Genomic DNA, 13551 nt, shown 5'->3' with positions numbered 1-13551 from the left:
TTACAACAACAAAAAAAATAAGTTAACTATCCATATTATGATAGGTCTCAAAGATTTCTGAAAGAAGGTCTCCAAAGAACAACATTTTTTTTTAAAATCAACTAAAAATTGCCCCAAAACTTGCTTTCTTTTCGTGCACGCATATACAAAGCGAGTAACTCATCAACCTCACAACTTCTATTTCAATTAGTGCAGTTCATTTTGTAGAAGCAATAGTGAAGAGCTTGTTCTTAACAATTACACTCTAAACACAGTCACCAAAAAAATCTCAAGAAGTTAGAGGTTCTTGCCCCTGAAAGCTTTCCTTCTAACTCTCCCATGCAAAAAAGAAACCCAGGAGTGGTCTGTTCCTCTAGGGAATCATAGCATTTCATTCTCCTCTCATACAAGATGGCAGAGCTTTTCTGCATAATGGAGGATGGATGGATGCAGGGAAACTGACAACAACTCACATGTGGACTTTTAGGAAAGAAATCTCTGACTGGACTGCGACAGTCAGAGTTAAGCAACTGTCCTCGCTGGCCAGGCACCAGAAGAAGGAAAATAAACCAGTAACTACTCTGAACTGTAAAACAGTAGCATTGGGTTTTATTTAGTAGTATGAGCTGTAAGCTGAATCAATGGACTATGGGCCAATAAGGTATTGCCTGAGACAAACACATGAAGAATAATTTTTTTTTAAAACACATAGAAATGCCTTCTTGACAGAACATAAAAAGAGAGCTGGAGGACCATGACAGTCCTAGGGGAAACAACAGTACAAAGAACAGCAGGTCGAAAGGGGAGAAGAAAGGAATATAAGAGGAGTCTGCTTCTTTAATTAATATAATCATCAACAAATAAAACTGTTTCAAAAGAAAATAATATTACCTGATCTCAAACATGCATAGTTTGTCTTTGCAAAACATAACATAATCTCCATTTCACATCACCAGACATATAGACAAGAGTGAGAGAGAGAAAAAAAAAAGAGAAAAAAAAGAAAGGAGAAGACTTGGAATCACGCAGCAGGCTTCAGCTTGACAAAACAACATTTCCAAATGCAAAAGTCTGTAATAACTGAAAGTTCTATAAATATTATTTTGCCTTTTATTCAAAGTCTTAGGAAACTGAACAATAAAAGCTTTAAGGTGCAATATTAGCCTGCTCAACTCTTCGGACCACAAATACTACTGAACACTATCTGAAAACCAAAAAATAGCTTTGAGAGAATGTGTTTTATTTGTACCTTCTTTCAGACCTCATGTAGTTAAGATCAGAAGAAGCTCTAAGATTGTCTCCAGAACACACTGCCACTCCAAAATAAGGTTTTGCAACAACTTGCAGACAGTTCTTCCTCCATTCCTCATAGTACCGTATCTCCCAACAGTATTGTGTACACACTTACATTTCCAGAAATGTTTTGAAGATGAAAAATAATGAAAATCTCCTCAAAAAACTACCTGAGCAATATCACTAGTATACATATGTTAAAATTACATTACTAATGAAAAATGAAGCTATTTAAACTGCCTATGTAAATGTAATTCAGTTCCTTGTGTGAACACAGCATAGCTCTTAATTACTTGATCACAGAACTTTTACCCACAGGACACCTGCCTTATCCCATGCACAGACAGTGCCTTCCTGCAGGATGGAACACTGCCAAGAAATAATGCAGCCAAGCTCTTCTTTGACTTCTAGGTGTCCCTTTTGATCAGCGCTAAAGCATTAATGAGGAACCTTCTGCACCCATGGATGTATAGAGCATAAGAAAGAAGATACAAAGAAAACAGTAGTAAAAGATTCAAAGTGAATCTTTATGCAGAAACGAAAGAACATGATTGCTGGCACATCTCTATGTTCTTTTACACAATTCCTTTTTTTTTTTCCTTTCCATTTCACTATGTGAACATGCCATAAATTGGACTCATGCTCAAATCCCCAGCAGCCATCAACAGAGTTTAAATCTTTTAATCACCCACACTGTCATTTGTGAAAAACAGTTGGATGTCATGTTTTGTGGACTAGCCCTTAGAAGGAAACAAGACACTTGGGTTGTGGCTTTCAAAGATTTTTGTTGATAGCTGAGGAATGGCAAGATTTAAGGATCTTGGATTTCATTCCACACATAAAAGAGAATTACATTCTAGGCCAAAGTTTCTCAATCTGTGGTCTGTAAAACATCAGATGGTCGTCCAAAAAATCATCATAAAAAATGTATTTTTAAAACCATACATTCCCACACATGCAAGCAAGAAAACATAATTGAGAAAATACAAAAAATAAAGCAAACATTCAAAGTTTAGCCTAATTGAATTGCACTATGATGCATAAGAATATGTGACAACATTTCACAGGATGATCCTTTCATTTTTTAAAGAAATTAAGTGTTCTTGAAACAACACATTGTCCTTCAAGTTTGAAAACACTTTTTTTCTGTTCTACTGAATTTCCCGAGTACGTCCCCTCCAGAAAATGCCTTGTTACATCCAATATGTTCCTCCTTTCATCCTACTTCCCTAAGCCATTACCTGTTTTCTCCATGTCCCACTATGCTTTCTCTAGTTTCATTCTCTTTACAGACACCCCTTAAAGTCATCTCTAGAGGCAACCCTTCCAGCCACTGAGCTCTTTCATTGACAAACTCTGTCTCAAGGCTTCTGGTTCACCCTGAACTTCAGTTACCACTGTCAAAACCTCCGTTATTTCAGCAGTTCAGCTGCAGGAGTTTCCTTTCTTAGGACCCTCTTTGTGCTGGTCATTTTTTTTTTTCCACCAATAATAGACACCTGGCCCACATACCCTATCTCTACTCCCTCGTTTAAGGTCCAGATATAGCTGTCCAGCCATGGTCTTTCACACTCCTCTTTTCAGTGCTAATTTTCCTTCCTAATGTTCACTCATAAACATCCTTGCATCTTGTCTACAGTCAGCTGTGTATACATACTCCAAGTTGAGGGGTTTTTAAGCCTACATTAAATCTTAATACCAAAACAGCTCTGCAAGTCAGCCAACAAAGAATACTGGAGAAGTACTTGGAGCTTGTAAATACAATATCAATACCATCCCTGAGACCCTCTCCCTCAAAATTAGTATTTCTGCTCTCATATTTCCTATATAACACTACCATAAAATTCATGGATGTTAAACAAAAAAAGTTTTAAAAAAATAAAACAGTTGATAACAAATCTCAACTAATGGCCACCTTTTTATTTTATATGAACTACATAACACCTAATTTGAAACCCCAGTTGCATGTGTTGTTCTGATGCTGCGTTCTTCATCAGTTTAAAAACCACAGCTTTTAAACTTTTTTACCTGAAGACTGTTAGCAATTGATTTTTAAAACTTGTTGTTTTAAACCAAGATACAACCTTTAAATTAAATATACTGATCAATACATGCATACTTAACCTAGTTATATGTATTACTAAATGCTGAATCGATTACTCCCTTTTTTCAAGACAATTCTTTTCACCAGCCTTGTAAGTAACAAACTGTATCTGGATGAAAACAGACTTGTTAAAAACAACAAAAAAGAATTTTAAACTCAACTAAAAGTACTTAGGTATGTTACATACGGAAAAACTGGAAAAACTATTTTGCATTTAAACCTGAATTAATTATGTTATGTGTGGCTAGCAAGGTTAATGACTGCATAAATCATCAGAAAAGAAAGGCTTCAGAACTGATCTGCTTCTCTTTCCTGACAGTTCTATTTGTGTATTAGAAAGAAGAAACTGATTTACTTCTGTTTTCAGTTTCAAATGGATTTAAATTAAATTTGAACAAAATAACAACTGGATGGGACATCTGAAAAAAGGAGACTATTCACAAAAGACATGGGTCCTTCAATTGATTTTGACATGTTGACAAATTCTCTTTCGTAGTGTTTGGTAGTTGAGAGCTTTTGTTTTCCTGAGCACTTTGACAGGACACATGTACTGCTTGATATATGTGGGTTGACGTGTTGCTTTTGGGGGTTTTGGAGTTTTTTTTATTTGAGAATACATTTAGTCTGCAGTAACAGTCATGTTCATAATTAATTTTAAGTATGTTTCTTTAATTAAAAGTTAATTTTAATGTGTTTAAAATATGGGTTTGATATGGCTTTCTACACAGCCTCTTTATATGGCCTCTAGTATCATTTGGTCCTCATTCTGAAGTACGTGTAAGACTTTCTAGGAGCTCAATTAAATAATTTTCCACCACCCTGAATAATTTATTACATATTTTGAAATACTTTATGACACAGAAAGAATAAAACCGTTATTTGGTTCTTGTTAGCAACTAAGGAAAATCATACAAAAATGTTTTGTTTGCTACTGAGATGAATATATACAAAAGACATGTTTCCTTGCAATCTGGGCTTTTTTTGTGCACTATGAGATACAGATTTCCAGCTTCTCAGGAAAATTAAGTTTGCATACCAGCACAGAATATCCCCGGGACTTCACTCCGGAATATAACAGTTCGTACTTTCTTATCAGATTTCAAAGCATCCACAGCTTTTGACATCTACAGAGAAAAGGAGGAAGGGGAATAACCAAACACTTCTTAAAGTGCTTAATTCCAATACTTCACCTTTATACTAAAACTATTCTTTTCACTTACCATTTTTAAAAGATTTTTGTTAAGTGCATTCTTGGCATAAGATCTGTTTAATCCAAGCACCACAATTCCTGGAGGAGAAGAAAAAGTGTATCGTTGTTACAATGTAGTAAAATACATATTATCTATGTAAATTATTATTTTGAAATTATAGAAGTATCGAGGACTGCAAAAAAATGTTAGTGTAATCACTTAACCACTGAGTTTTTGAAAGAATATGAATTGACTTACATTTTCCAACATTAAACATTTCAGTGTTCAACAGAAACGACATTTATTTTAAGAACAAAAATATGACCTTCACACCTTCACATGGAAATAGAGCTTACAAAGGCTGAATGTATAATTACACAATTGCATGCACAAATTTCATGTTTGTGTGTGAAGTGCTGACATGCAATCAGGAAAGATACTTAATTGTAAAGCATATGTTTCCATATTTAGACAGCCTGCCTTCAGAGACTTCTCAAACCAAGACGTGCTACCACAGCAAAGACTAGCAACTCTGATACAGGTAAAAGGACGTCACAAGCACAGAAAGAATGCTATTAATGGGAAACCTGAACTTTTATTTAAAAATAAAAACTCATACAAAAAATCTCCCCCAACACACAAAAACTGCACCTAATGCTTGGTACACAGCTCCAATCATACATTCACAGATCCCTTAATCCACTTCGAGAACAGTTGTCTCACCAACTGATTATATATGCATTGGTTTGAATGTTGCATTACAAACATAATTTGTTTGTCCTTATTTTGCCCTCCTCTCAGCTTAACAGGCATGATCATCAAACAGGAAAATCCTGAAAAGGTTATCTTGGTAATATCTAAGTTTACCAAACCTATACCAATCTTTTAGACAATTTCTTCCTGAACACACTACATGCATCTTGCTTGCTCCCACGGTACAACCAATTGCTACGTAGATAGCTCTTAGAAGGGGAGAGGCACCTGGCTAACCCCAAGGACCTTCACTCCCTTGTTCTGTAAGCCTAAATTCCCACCTGTTCATCCCCATGGCTGGAGGTAATCATCTAGGATGTCCTGCAAGGGTCCTTATTCAGCACTTACGCAGGAATCTCTTTATGTTTTGTTAAGCAAACAACAACGTTCAAGCAGTGCTTCTGTCCCTAGCACTTTTCTCTACTGTCACAACTTACTCTTCAGGAGGATTACTCCAAATTCAAATACTCCACACGTTCAAAGTAGATTAGGCAAAATCAGCACCACAGGTTAAACCAACAAAAAGGCACTTAATCTGGCTTTGATTTTAAACTCTAAGCCACACTGCAAATCTGATGTTTGAATAAACGAGATGCTATCATCCTAAACTGTTCTTCAGTTAGGAAATAAATGCTTTTTAATTACACTTGTATTCTTCTTCTCCCCATCAGAGTCCAAAGACTGCTGCTCCACCAATATTAGTGTATTCAGAAGGAAATTCCAATTAACTTTAAAGTACATTTAGGTTTTTTTTCCTACAGAGAAATGATCCTTGAAGACAAATCATACAAGTTGATTCTTCTTAGCAGTGTCATATGAAGTCATAAATCTACCACTTCTGCCTCCCTCTCCAGAAAAATAAGAGGTAAATACAGATGACACCCACACAGCTGTTCTATTTCTTAAATAGGAAAAAAAAAAAACAAAAAACAAACCAAAACCATGAAGCAAGAACCACAAAAGTAAAAGCATAAAAGGTTTACACAAGAAAACTATATATAACAAAAAGATGTTCCTTGAATTCTCATTTGAGTCAGTTTTATTCTAATATGCCATTACTATAGTACCTGGGCATCCTTAAAACAAATGCTCAGGTTTTTTTAATACTGCAGGAAGATTTGGGAAGTTCTCCCAATGTATTCATTAGTGAACAAACTACAGACAGAATAAGTACATGTTCAAAGTCACAAAACAAAAATTGAAGAATAGACTTCATGATTTTCAACGGAGAATTTAATCTTTCTCCCTTCCCCAGCCCACCCCAAGAATCTGCTGGCAAAAACTCTTCGTCACATGGGTATATCAATTTTAGATGGGATAAATTTCCCTAACCAGGGGAAAAAAGAATATTCAGACTCTATATAACACTGCAGAGCCTCACCAACTCAATTATAAAGAAAAGAAAAAGAAAAAAAATAAGCAAAGCTTTCAGACAATACTGCCATACAGGTAACCATTCTGACAAGTATTGTTAGTCATACAGAAAACCTGATTATTTTTATGTATTTTAAAACACCTGTTATATTGTTATCCAAAGAATTTAATCATGGTTCATTCTTCCTAAAGCACCCACATATAAGTGTGCTTTCCAAAATCTTTTAAAAAAAAAGTTTGAAAAATCTATTTGTAAAAGAAAAAAAAAAATTCATCATCCAATTCATCAAGTAACAGTAGAAATAATAATAATAATAATTATTATTATTATTCTAGTATCTGTATGGTGTCAAAGAAGGCAGATACACTAAGAAGGAATAAGCATTCACATAATGCTAAATTCACTATTAATTAGTTTTCCCTGGGAGTCATCTCCACACTATTTCAGAACACTCTTCAGCAAATGACATGCATCTACTAAAAATTACATCAACATATTAAAAACTTTCACCCTATTTGCTAGGCTCTCCAAGGGTCTGGGATGATTCCCAAAGCTGTCTAATATAGGAAGTCATACCCCCGTGTATGACTTGCCTAACCAATCATCAGAGGAAAAGCATATGCAAATGTACAATATGTTCTCTGCTTATGTTACCTCTGTCAAAACAGAAAGCTGCCTGTGACACAATTCTTAACATTTAAGAGAAAACTAAATTAAAGTCATATATAATAAAAACAAAAAATGTCTTTCAGTGAGATAAAGATACACACATACATGAAAGATAGCTTCAAAATACCTGTGAATTCCCAGAAACAACCTCATTTCATAGTATACACTAAATTTGGGATTTGCATATAAACAGCTCATATTGAAAGGTTCCTGTATTTTAAGAGTGATAGCAAAAATATATGATGCTATCATTATTTAAAACTCCTGAGAGAGATCATATTTCTTTCTATACTGTACAAAACAGGGTGGACCAATTTAAGTCAAGTGATTAGATCATGGTTTAACTACACTTTATATCAGCACACAGGAAATCGTACTTTAAATAACGATTTTTATCTGTTTTATCTTGCACTTTTTATTTTTCAAAAAATATTCATCCTCAGTGTTTGTTGTTAGAAACACAATTAAATGGTTACTTGCAAATAAATCCTGACTTTACACTCCTATTAGTCATTTTGTCTGAGTTAGAAAGATTCACTACATCTACATAAAAAGTACTCATGGAAATACATTTATTTGTATTAAGTATACATGCTCACACAAATGATCTATTCAAATGTACTTGTTCACAACTAAAAAAAATAAATGAATCTGAATTATGCACTGAAAAATGGAGGGAGAATCAAAGAGAGCTAAGTAATTTTTATGCTTATCTCACTTAACCACTCAGATAAACCAATGTAGCCAAGTTGACTTAGAAGTTTATTATTCTGAAATAGTTTCTTAAGCAAGACAAGAATCTATGGTGAGTGTATCATGCACAATTCTGGTGGTTTCCATTGATCATCTTATCAAGAAGTATTTAAGTAGGAAATCATACAGATGTGTACTAGGCAGCGTTTTTAAAAAACACCAAAACACTTTTCAAAAACCCCTATCTGCACCTTTTTTATCTCTAAACACCACTTAAAAATCTTTCCTGCATTTCTTAAATTAGTAGGTCTCATCTGCTCAGCCTTGCTTTATTTAAAGAGAGCAAAAGAAGGGAAAGCTTTTCCAATTTATCAGCTAGCTATCAGTTTCCAATTTCTGAACAAATAATTTCAGCTGAGACCATATTTGTTCTGCCCATCCTATGTATGTTAAAATTCTAGCTGATGAGGCCAAAAAGCTGTTGTACATACTCTAACTGAACTAAAACCAGCTGGAAAATATAAGCACAAAGAGTCCTTCTACTGTAAAATGTAAATGTTACAAATATTTGTATCAGATTCCAGTAAGTGACACTGCAACACTTGAGTCAAGTGACATCACAGAGACATTTCTCCTAATTCCATCTATAACTTAAAAAGCAAAAGCCCTAAGTTCATTAAAATTTGTAATGAGACCGCTAATGCAAATTGGCTAAAAGTTCTGAAACGTCAATAGTTGTAATATGTTTCATCCCTATTCAAGTGATAATCAAACAGAATCTCAAATAAAGTAAAATATATATAATTAAAAAATACTAATACACTGGCATTCACCTATACTCATACAAAACTGATACTAAAAGCTTCACAAGTTGCAATGTGTTCAGAACACCCAGGCATTTTGCAATCACATTCTTCAAAAATCTCACATCTTTTGTATTCTACTTCAGTTCAAATTTGTAAGCTGCAAAGTCTGGAATTAAAATTCCCATAACTGTCCCTTTCAAATATAGTCTCATTTCAGTTTATGTTTAACATCTTCCCAAAAACTGTGGTATATGAATCACACGGAAGTGTTATGAAGCAGGACAGTTTGCTACTTTGCCTGCAGGGAAAGATTTGCCTAGAGCTACATGGTATATGCCTCTACGTGAGGCAGTTAACTGTCAGTTTTCCTGCCTGACCAGCATCCTCAGCTGTAAAAGCCCCTGGACAACACAATCCTTCTCCAAGCAGCACAGAAAGATTAGACATGGACAAGAGCATGATACCCACAGCATAAATGAGCATGTGTACGCCATAAAAGGTAGTCAGAGGGACAGGGTCTGTCCCTGTGTGTAGTCAAGAAGTATGTAATGGAAGACATACGATGAGGCAATGGCACCAGGGTCCCACTCGTGAAGGTCTAGAACATGAACTGGTGGAAAAATGAATGGTAGTTTAGAGAAGAGCAAGAAAGACCACAGGGGCTTAAATGGAGTTAGTATCCTAAGGCAGCAGGGGTACTACGGGCTGTAAGCAGATAAAGATAGATGAACTCGACACACAAAGCAAGGAGGAGAGCATGTACTAGCAGCATGGGGAAGAAGCAGATATGCTTCTTTTGCAAAAATGTGGGCTGCTCTTTGTGCTGCTGAAGGAGGCATATGAAGCTTATGATTCCTTCCGGCTTACTTCTAGACCCTTGTCTTAACCTTTATTAACAAACAGTATTTTTTTCTATGTCCTCCTGAAAGGCAAACACAAAGAAAATCCCTTCTCCTGAAGAGAATTCATGAAATGAAAATACATTGGCTGACTCCTTCCTTATGATATCCACAGTTGATTTAACACTCCAAATGCTTCATGTTTTGGGGCATTTTTAATACCACATTTAACAAAGGTGTATATTCTGAGAAAGAATGAAAAAAGAAACCTTCAAAAACATTTTTTGACTGAAAAAATAAAAACAGGTGGGCTACTGATGTGAAAAACTTTAGCTACCTCTGCATCTTTTCTTCAAAAACCTCCTTCAATTCCCTGCATAATCAAACTTACAGTATCTGCATCAAAAACACTCAGCAATGAACTCAGGATAGACACACAGTACAAAACAACTTCATAACATTACAAAAGCAGTGATTTCTAGCTGATTCAACAGCTGGAACATAGTACCTACTTCTACTGGTTGTAGTGTAATAGCAGAAATAAAAAATCATGATCTTAGGCAGTACTGAAGTATTTTCTACCACTTGTTGGAAAAGTACAAAACAAACAAGCAAAACCACTCCTCCTTCAACATTTTTCAAACTCTTCTTTGCTCCTGCCTTGCCTCCTCCTCAATGGAAAGAACTGAAAATTAAAATGGATGTTTAAAACTAATTCCAAGTTCCACAGCTGGTTGAGAAAACAGGACTAAAGAAGAACTTAAAGGAAATGGAAAGAGTTGGGAACAGAACAATCACGAAGACAGAATTCAGGTAAGACAGAATTCAGGATTAGATTACATCATCAACTTTACTGACCCTTAAGAGTGACAGAAAAATCTGCCCTCAAATGAAAGTAGAGCCGGCATTTTCCTTTGAAAATAATAATCTTCTAAGCCTCATGCTAAAATTCAAAGTTTTAAAGTTACCTCTCAGGATATGTATACAAATTTACATATATGCATACTCAACTCACAGGCATTTGCCTGAATTTGCCACAAGTCTGAAATAACTGAGTTAACATGCTGAAAGAGCTGAACTGAACTGTGCATCCCAACATATCGTTATTTCAATACATACTATCCACATAAAGAGATTCATGTGCTGCAGATGAACAGAACCTCACACTATGGCCCTCTCCACTTTAGTAGGTATACCATCATGGCTCTAAAAATACATTCTCAGGAACAGAGCATGCACTTACTGTTTCTCCACCATTCCTAGCCTTCCTGTACCCAAATGGGAAGGAAGTGACAAACACCAAAGAAGGTGAAACACCTCCAGTGGAAGAACATCTCCAAAGTCTGGTGAGGACCAAACCAGAAGAGGAAGTATAAAGCGTCCATACTGTGATTTACTGGCTCCAGATCACTCTGGAACATCGATTTTCTTTCTTTGTTTAACCAGGTGGGTTAAAGCAAGACTCTTGGTATAGTTGAGCAGAACTAGGTCATCCGCAGTTGACAGCACTAAAAGCCAGGAGGAGGGTGAGATGGGTACTAGGAAAGCTGCATGAGATGAGCGAGAGTGCCGAAGCTATACTTTCCAGAACAGAAAACACGGATACAACTTCTGTGTCCTCGTCTGCCCCCGCACACAAGCAAGACAGATGCGGGATGCAGCACCATTGCAGTAGTTTGCTGCTAAACTTCATTTTCTCCCATTAAAGTGGCCACCGATGCCAACTCAGAAAGGTGTACCTCGCACACACAGTACATACCGTGTCGTACTCTGAAAAAGAAAAGCCAAGTGATACCAAGCTGACCCAGTTATACAACTGCCATGCCGGCAGTTCCCAGCAGCCTGCGAAGAAGCCACCGGCGGTGGTGCCGAGGAGGAGGAGCCGCTGCTCTTCTACCCGCCCCTCCCCCGGGGACCTCCCCCTCCCTGCCCCGCCGTGGCGGCCGGCTTACAGTGCCGCGGCGGCGCGCAGGGGTCACCCCGGTCCGGCTGCCCGAGCGCTGCCGGAGCTGGGTCAGTGGGGAAGGATCACCCCGCCGCAGCCGCCTTCCCCTCGATACCTTTGTGCTCGTCATCCAGGTACCGGACCCGCAGCTCCTCCTCTTCCTTCGCCTCAGAACTGTAGCTCCTCCCGGCCGAGGGGAGAGCGGTGGCGGCGCCTCCCCGCACCGGCGCCCGCCGGCCAGGCCGGCCGAGAGAGGAGGTCGCGGCGGCTGCGGCTGCCAGCCTGACTCGTCCTTGCAGGAGACCCAGGCCGCCCAGCGCCGCCGCCATGCTGCTCCCTGCGCCGCCAGCGCCGCCTCAGCCTCTCGCGACCGCCGGCCCCGGTCCCGCCGCCCACGTGACCGGCTGCGGCACGCACGGGGCGCTGACGGCCCCCTCCCCCCTCCACACACATACCGCTACCGAGGCGCGAGGCCCCGGCGCGCTTTCCGCGCGCTCAGCGGCCGCCTGGGAGCCGTTGGGTCGTCGCCGGCCGCGGGAGCCCGCGGGGACGGGGCGGCTGTGGCAGCGCGGCGCCTGGCCCCGGCCCCGGCTGATGGCCGTGGTGAGAAGAGACTTGTTACGCAGAAGACATCTGAGATTTTTCACACACAGCTTGAAATACACTGGTGCGTGGAAAAGTTCATATTGGTAAAAATTGCCATTTAGTTGTACTGAGAGTTCTTAATAGTGGTGGAAGTTAGGCAGCACGTTTATTTGTGGTGATCTTATCTAGAGCCCATCTTAAAGGGAACATGCTCAGGCTTTGTTGGCCGGTATGAGGTGGTACCAGAATGAAAGCACATGAGCTCTTTGCTTTTGCTTCTCTTCAGGTATCACAGCCATGCCCAGGCCTGGTGGTGGCCTCAGCGCTGACTAAAGCAACCATGGTCAGTAACGTAAACCGGGTAGCGCCTCTTTCAGCACACTGAGATAAAAGGCTGCTTGCATTGGTTTCGCCTCTCACTCTGCACTCACCCTCCTCTTTTTTGGGCACTCGGAACTACTGTTGCTTTGCAAAAGTAAGGATCAAATTAATACAACTTGGTATTCAGAGCTGGGTTTAGTTATCAAACCAACATGGCCGTGGTGTCTGCTTGCCCTCCATACAGACCAACAGGCCCACCAGCATGAAGCAAGTCAAAGGATGTAAGCGGTAAGGGTGGAGGTAGGAGGTAATTGCAGTCTTTAGTTGCAAATTCACGTCTTACAAGACCGCTATGATCCGTTTCAAAAGGATGGTAGAATTCCACCAATTGTGTGTCAATACATATAGTTGGACCAGAGTATATGTATATATTGGATATAAATAAAGAGATTCACTTGACTCCTTACACAGGACTTGAGAAAGGCTGCTATAGCTGCTGTTAATCTGGGACAGTAATGAGGCTCCTAAACCTCTAAAGTTTGTCAAGTTTATTTGCTTTGAAAAATTAGGCCTTGAGAATTGAAAACATGCCTTTGAGTCACTCCCTGTCGTTTTCAGAACTCAGTGTTACTTTATCAGAGGGATAAAGCTGTACTGCTTCTGTGCAGAGGGTCAGATGGAGTAATTTTGGTTGTCATTTGGGAAAACTAGCTATTGCATTCCTCTCCTTCATGCGGTTGCTCAGCAGCTCCTCTACTGCCTTCCTTCTGGAGAAATGAAAGTCTAAAAATAATGTCCTATTTGTTCTTGTAGCCCGTGAAGGGCAAATGTGGGGGGGAGGAACAGGCGAACTATAGCCTTGCATTTAGTATGTTTTACTGTTTAAACAGGACTATAGCTTGTGATTAACAGCCTGTTCCAGTAGTGCACGCAGTATGCTAAAGACTTTTGCAGCAGATGGGAATAAAGAATACCTGTCCTGGCAATTTTGTTCACAGT

General features: G+C 38.7%; 1 protein-coding gene across 2 annotated transcripts in view; it reads right to left on the bottom strand.

Annotated features, from left to right (window-relative positions):
* The window catches only part of AUH (AU RNA binding methylglutaconyl-CoA hydratase), a 118806-nt gene extending 106677 nt beyond the window's left edge, over positions 1 to 12129 (bottom strand). The window contains exons 1-3 of one of the 2 annotated variants that reach the window (XM_075741278.1): positions 11762 to 12129; positions 4597 to 4664; positions 4413 to 4500 (exon numbers count right to left, since the gene is read on the bottom strand). In XM_075741278.1, the coding sequence (XP_075597393.1) occupies positions 4413 to 4500; positions 4597 to 4664; positions 11762 to 11975 (370 nt within the window). In that variant the 5' untranslated portion in view covers positions 11976 to 12129. The remainder of the gene's footprint in view (positions 1 to 4412; positions 4501 to 4596; positions 4665 to 11761) is intronic. The other variant, XM_075741277.1, reaches the window with a different exon arrangement.
* Between the last annotated feature and the right edge of the window lie 1422 nt (positions 12130 to 13551).

Source organism: Balearica regulorum, chromosome Z, assembly GCF_011004875.1.
Source record: "Balearica regulorum gibbericeps isolate bBalReg1 chromosome Z, bBalReg1.pri, whole genome shotgun sequence".
NCBI lineage: Eukaryota > Metazoa > Chordata > Aves > Gruiformes > Gruidae > Balearica > Balearica regulorum.
This window is presented reverse-complemented; position numbering and strand designations above follow the sequence as displayed.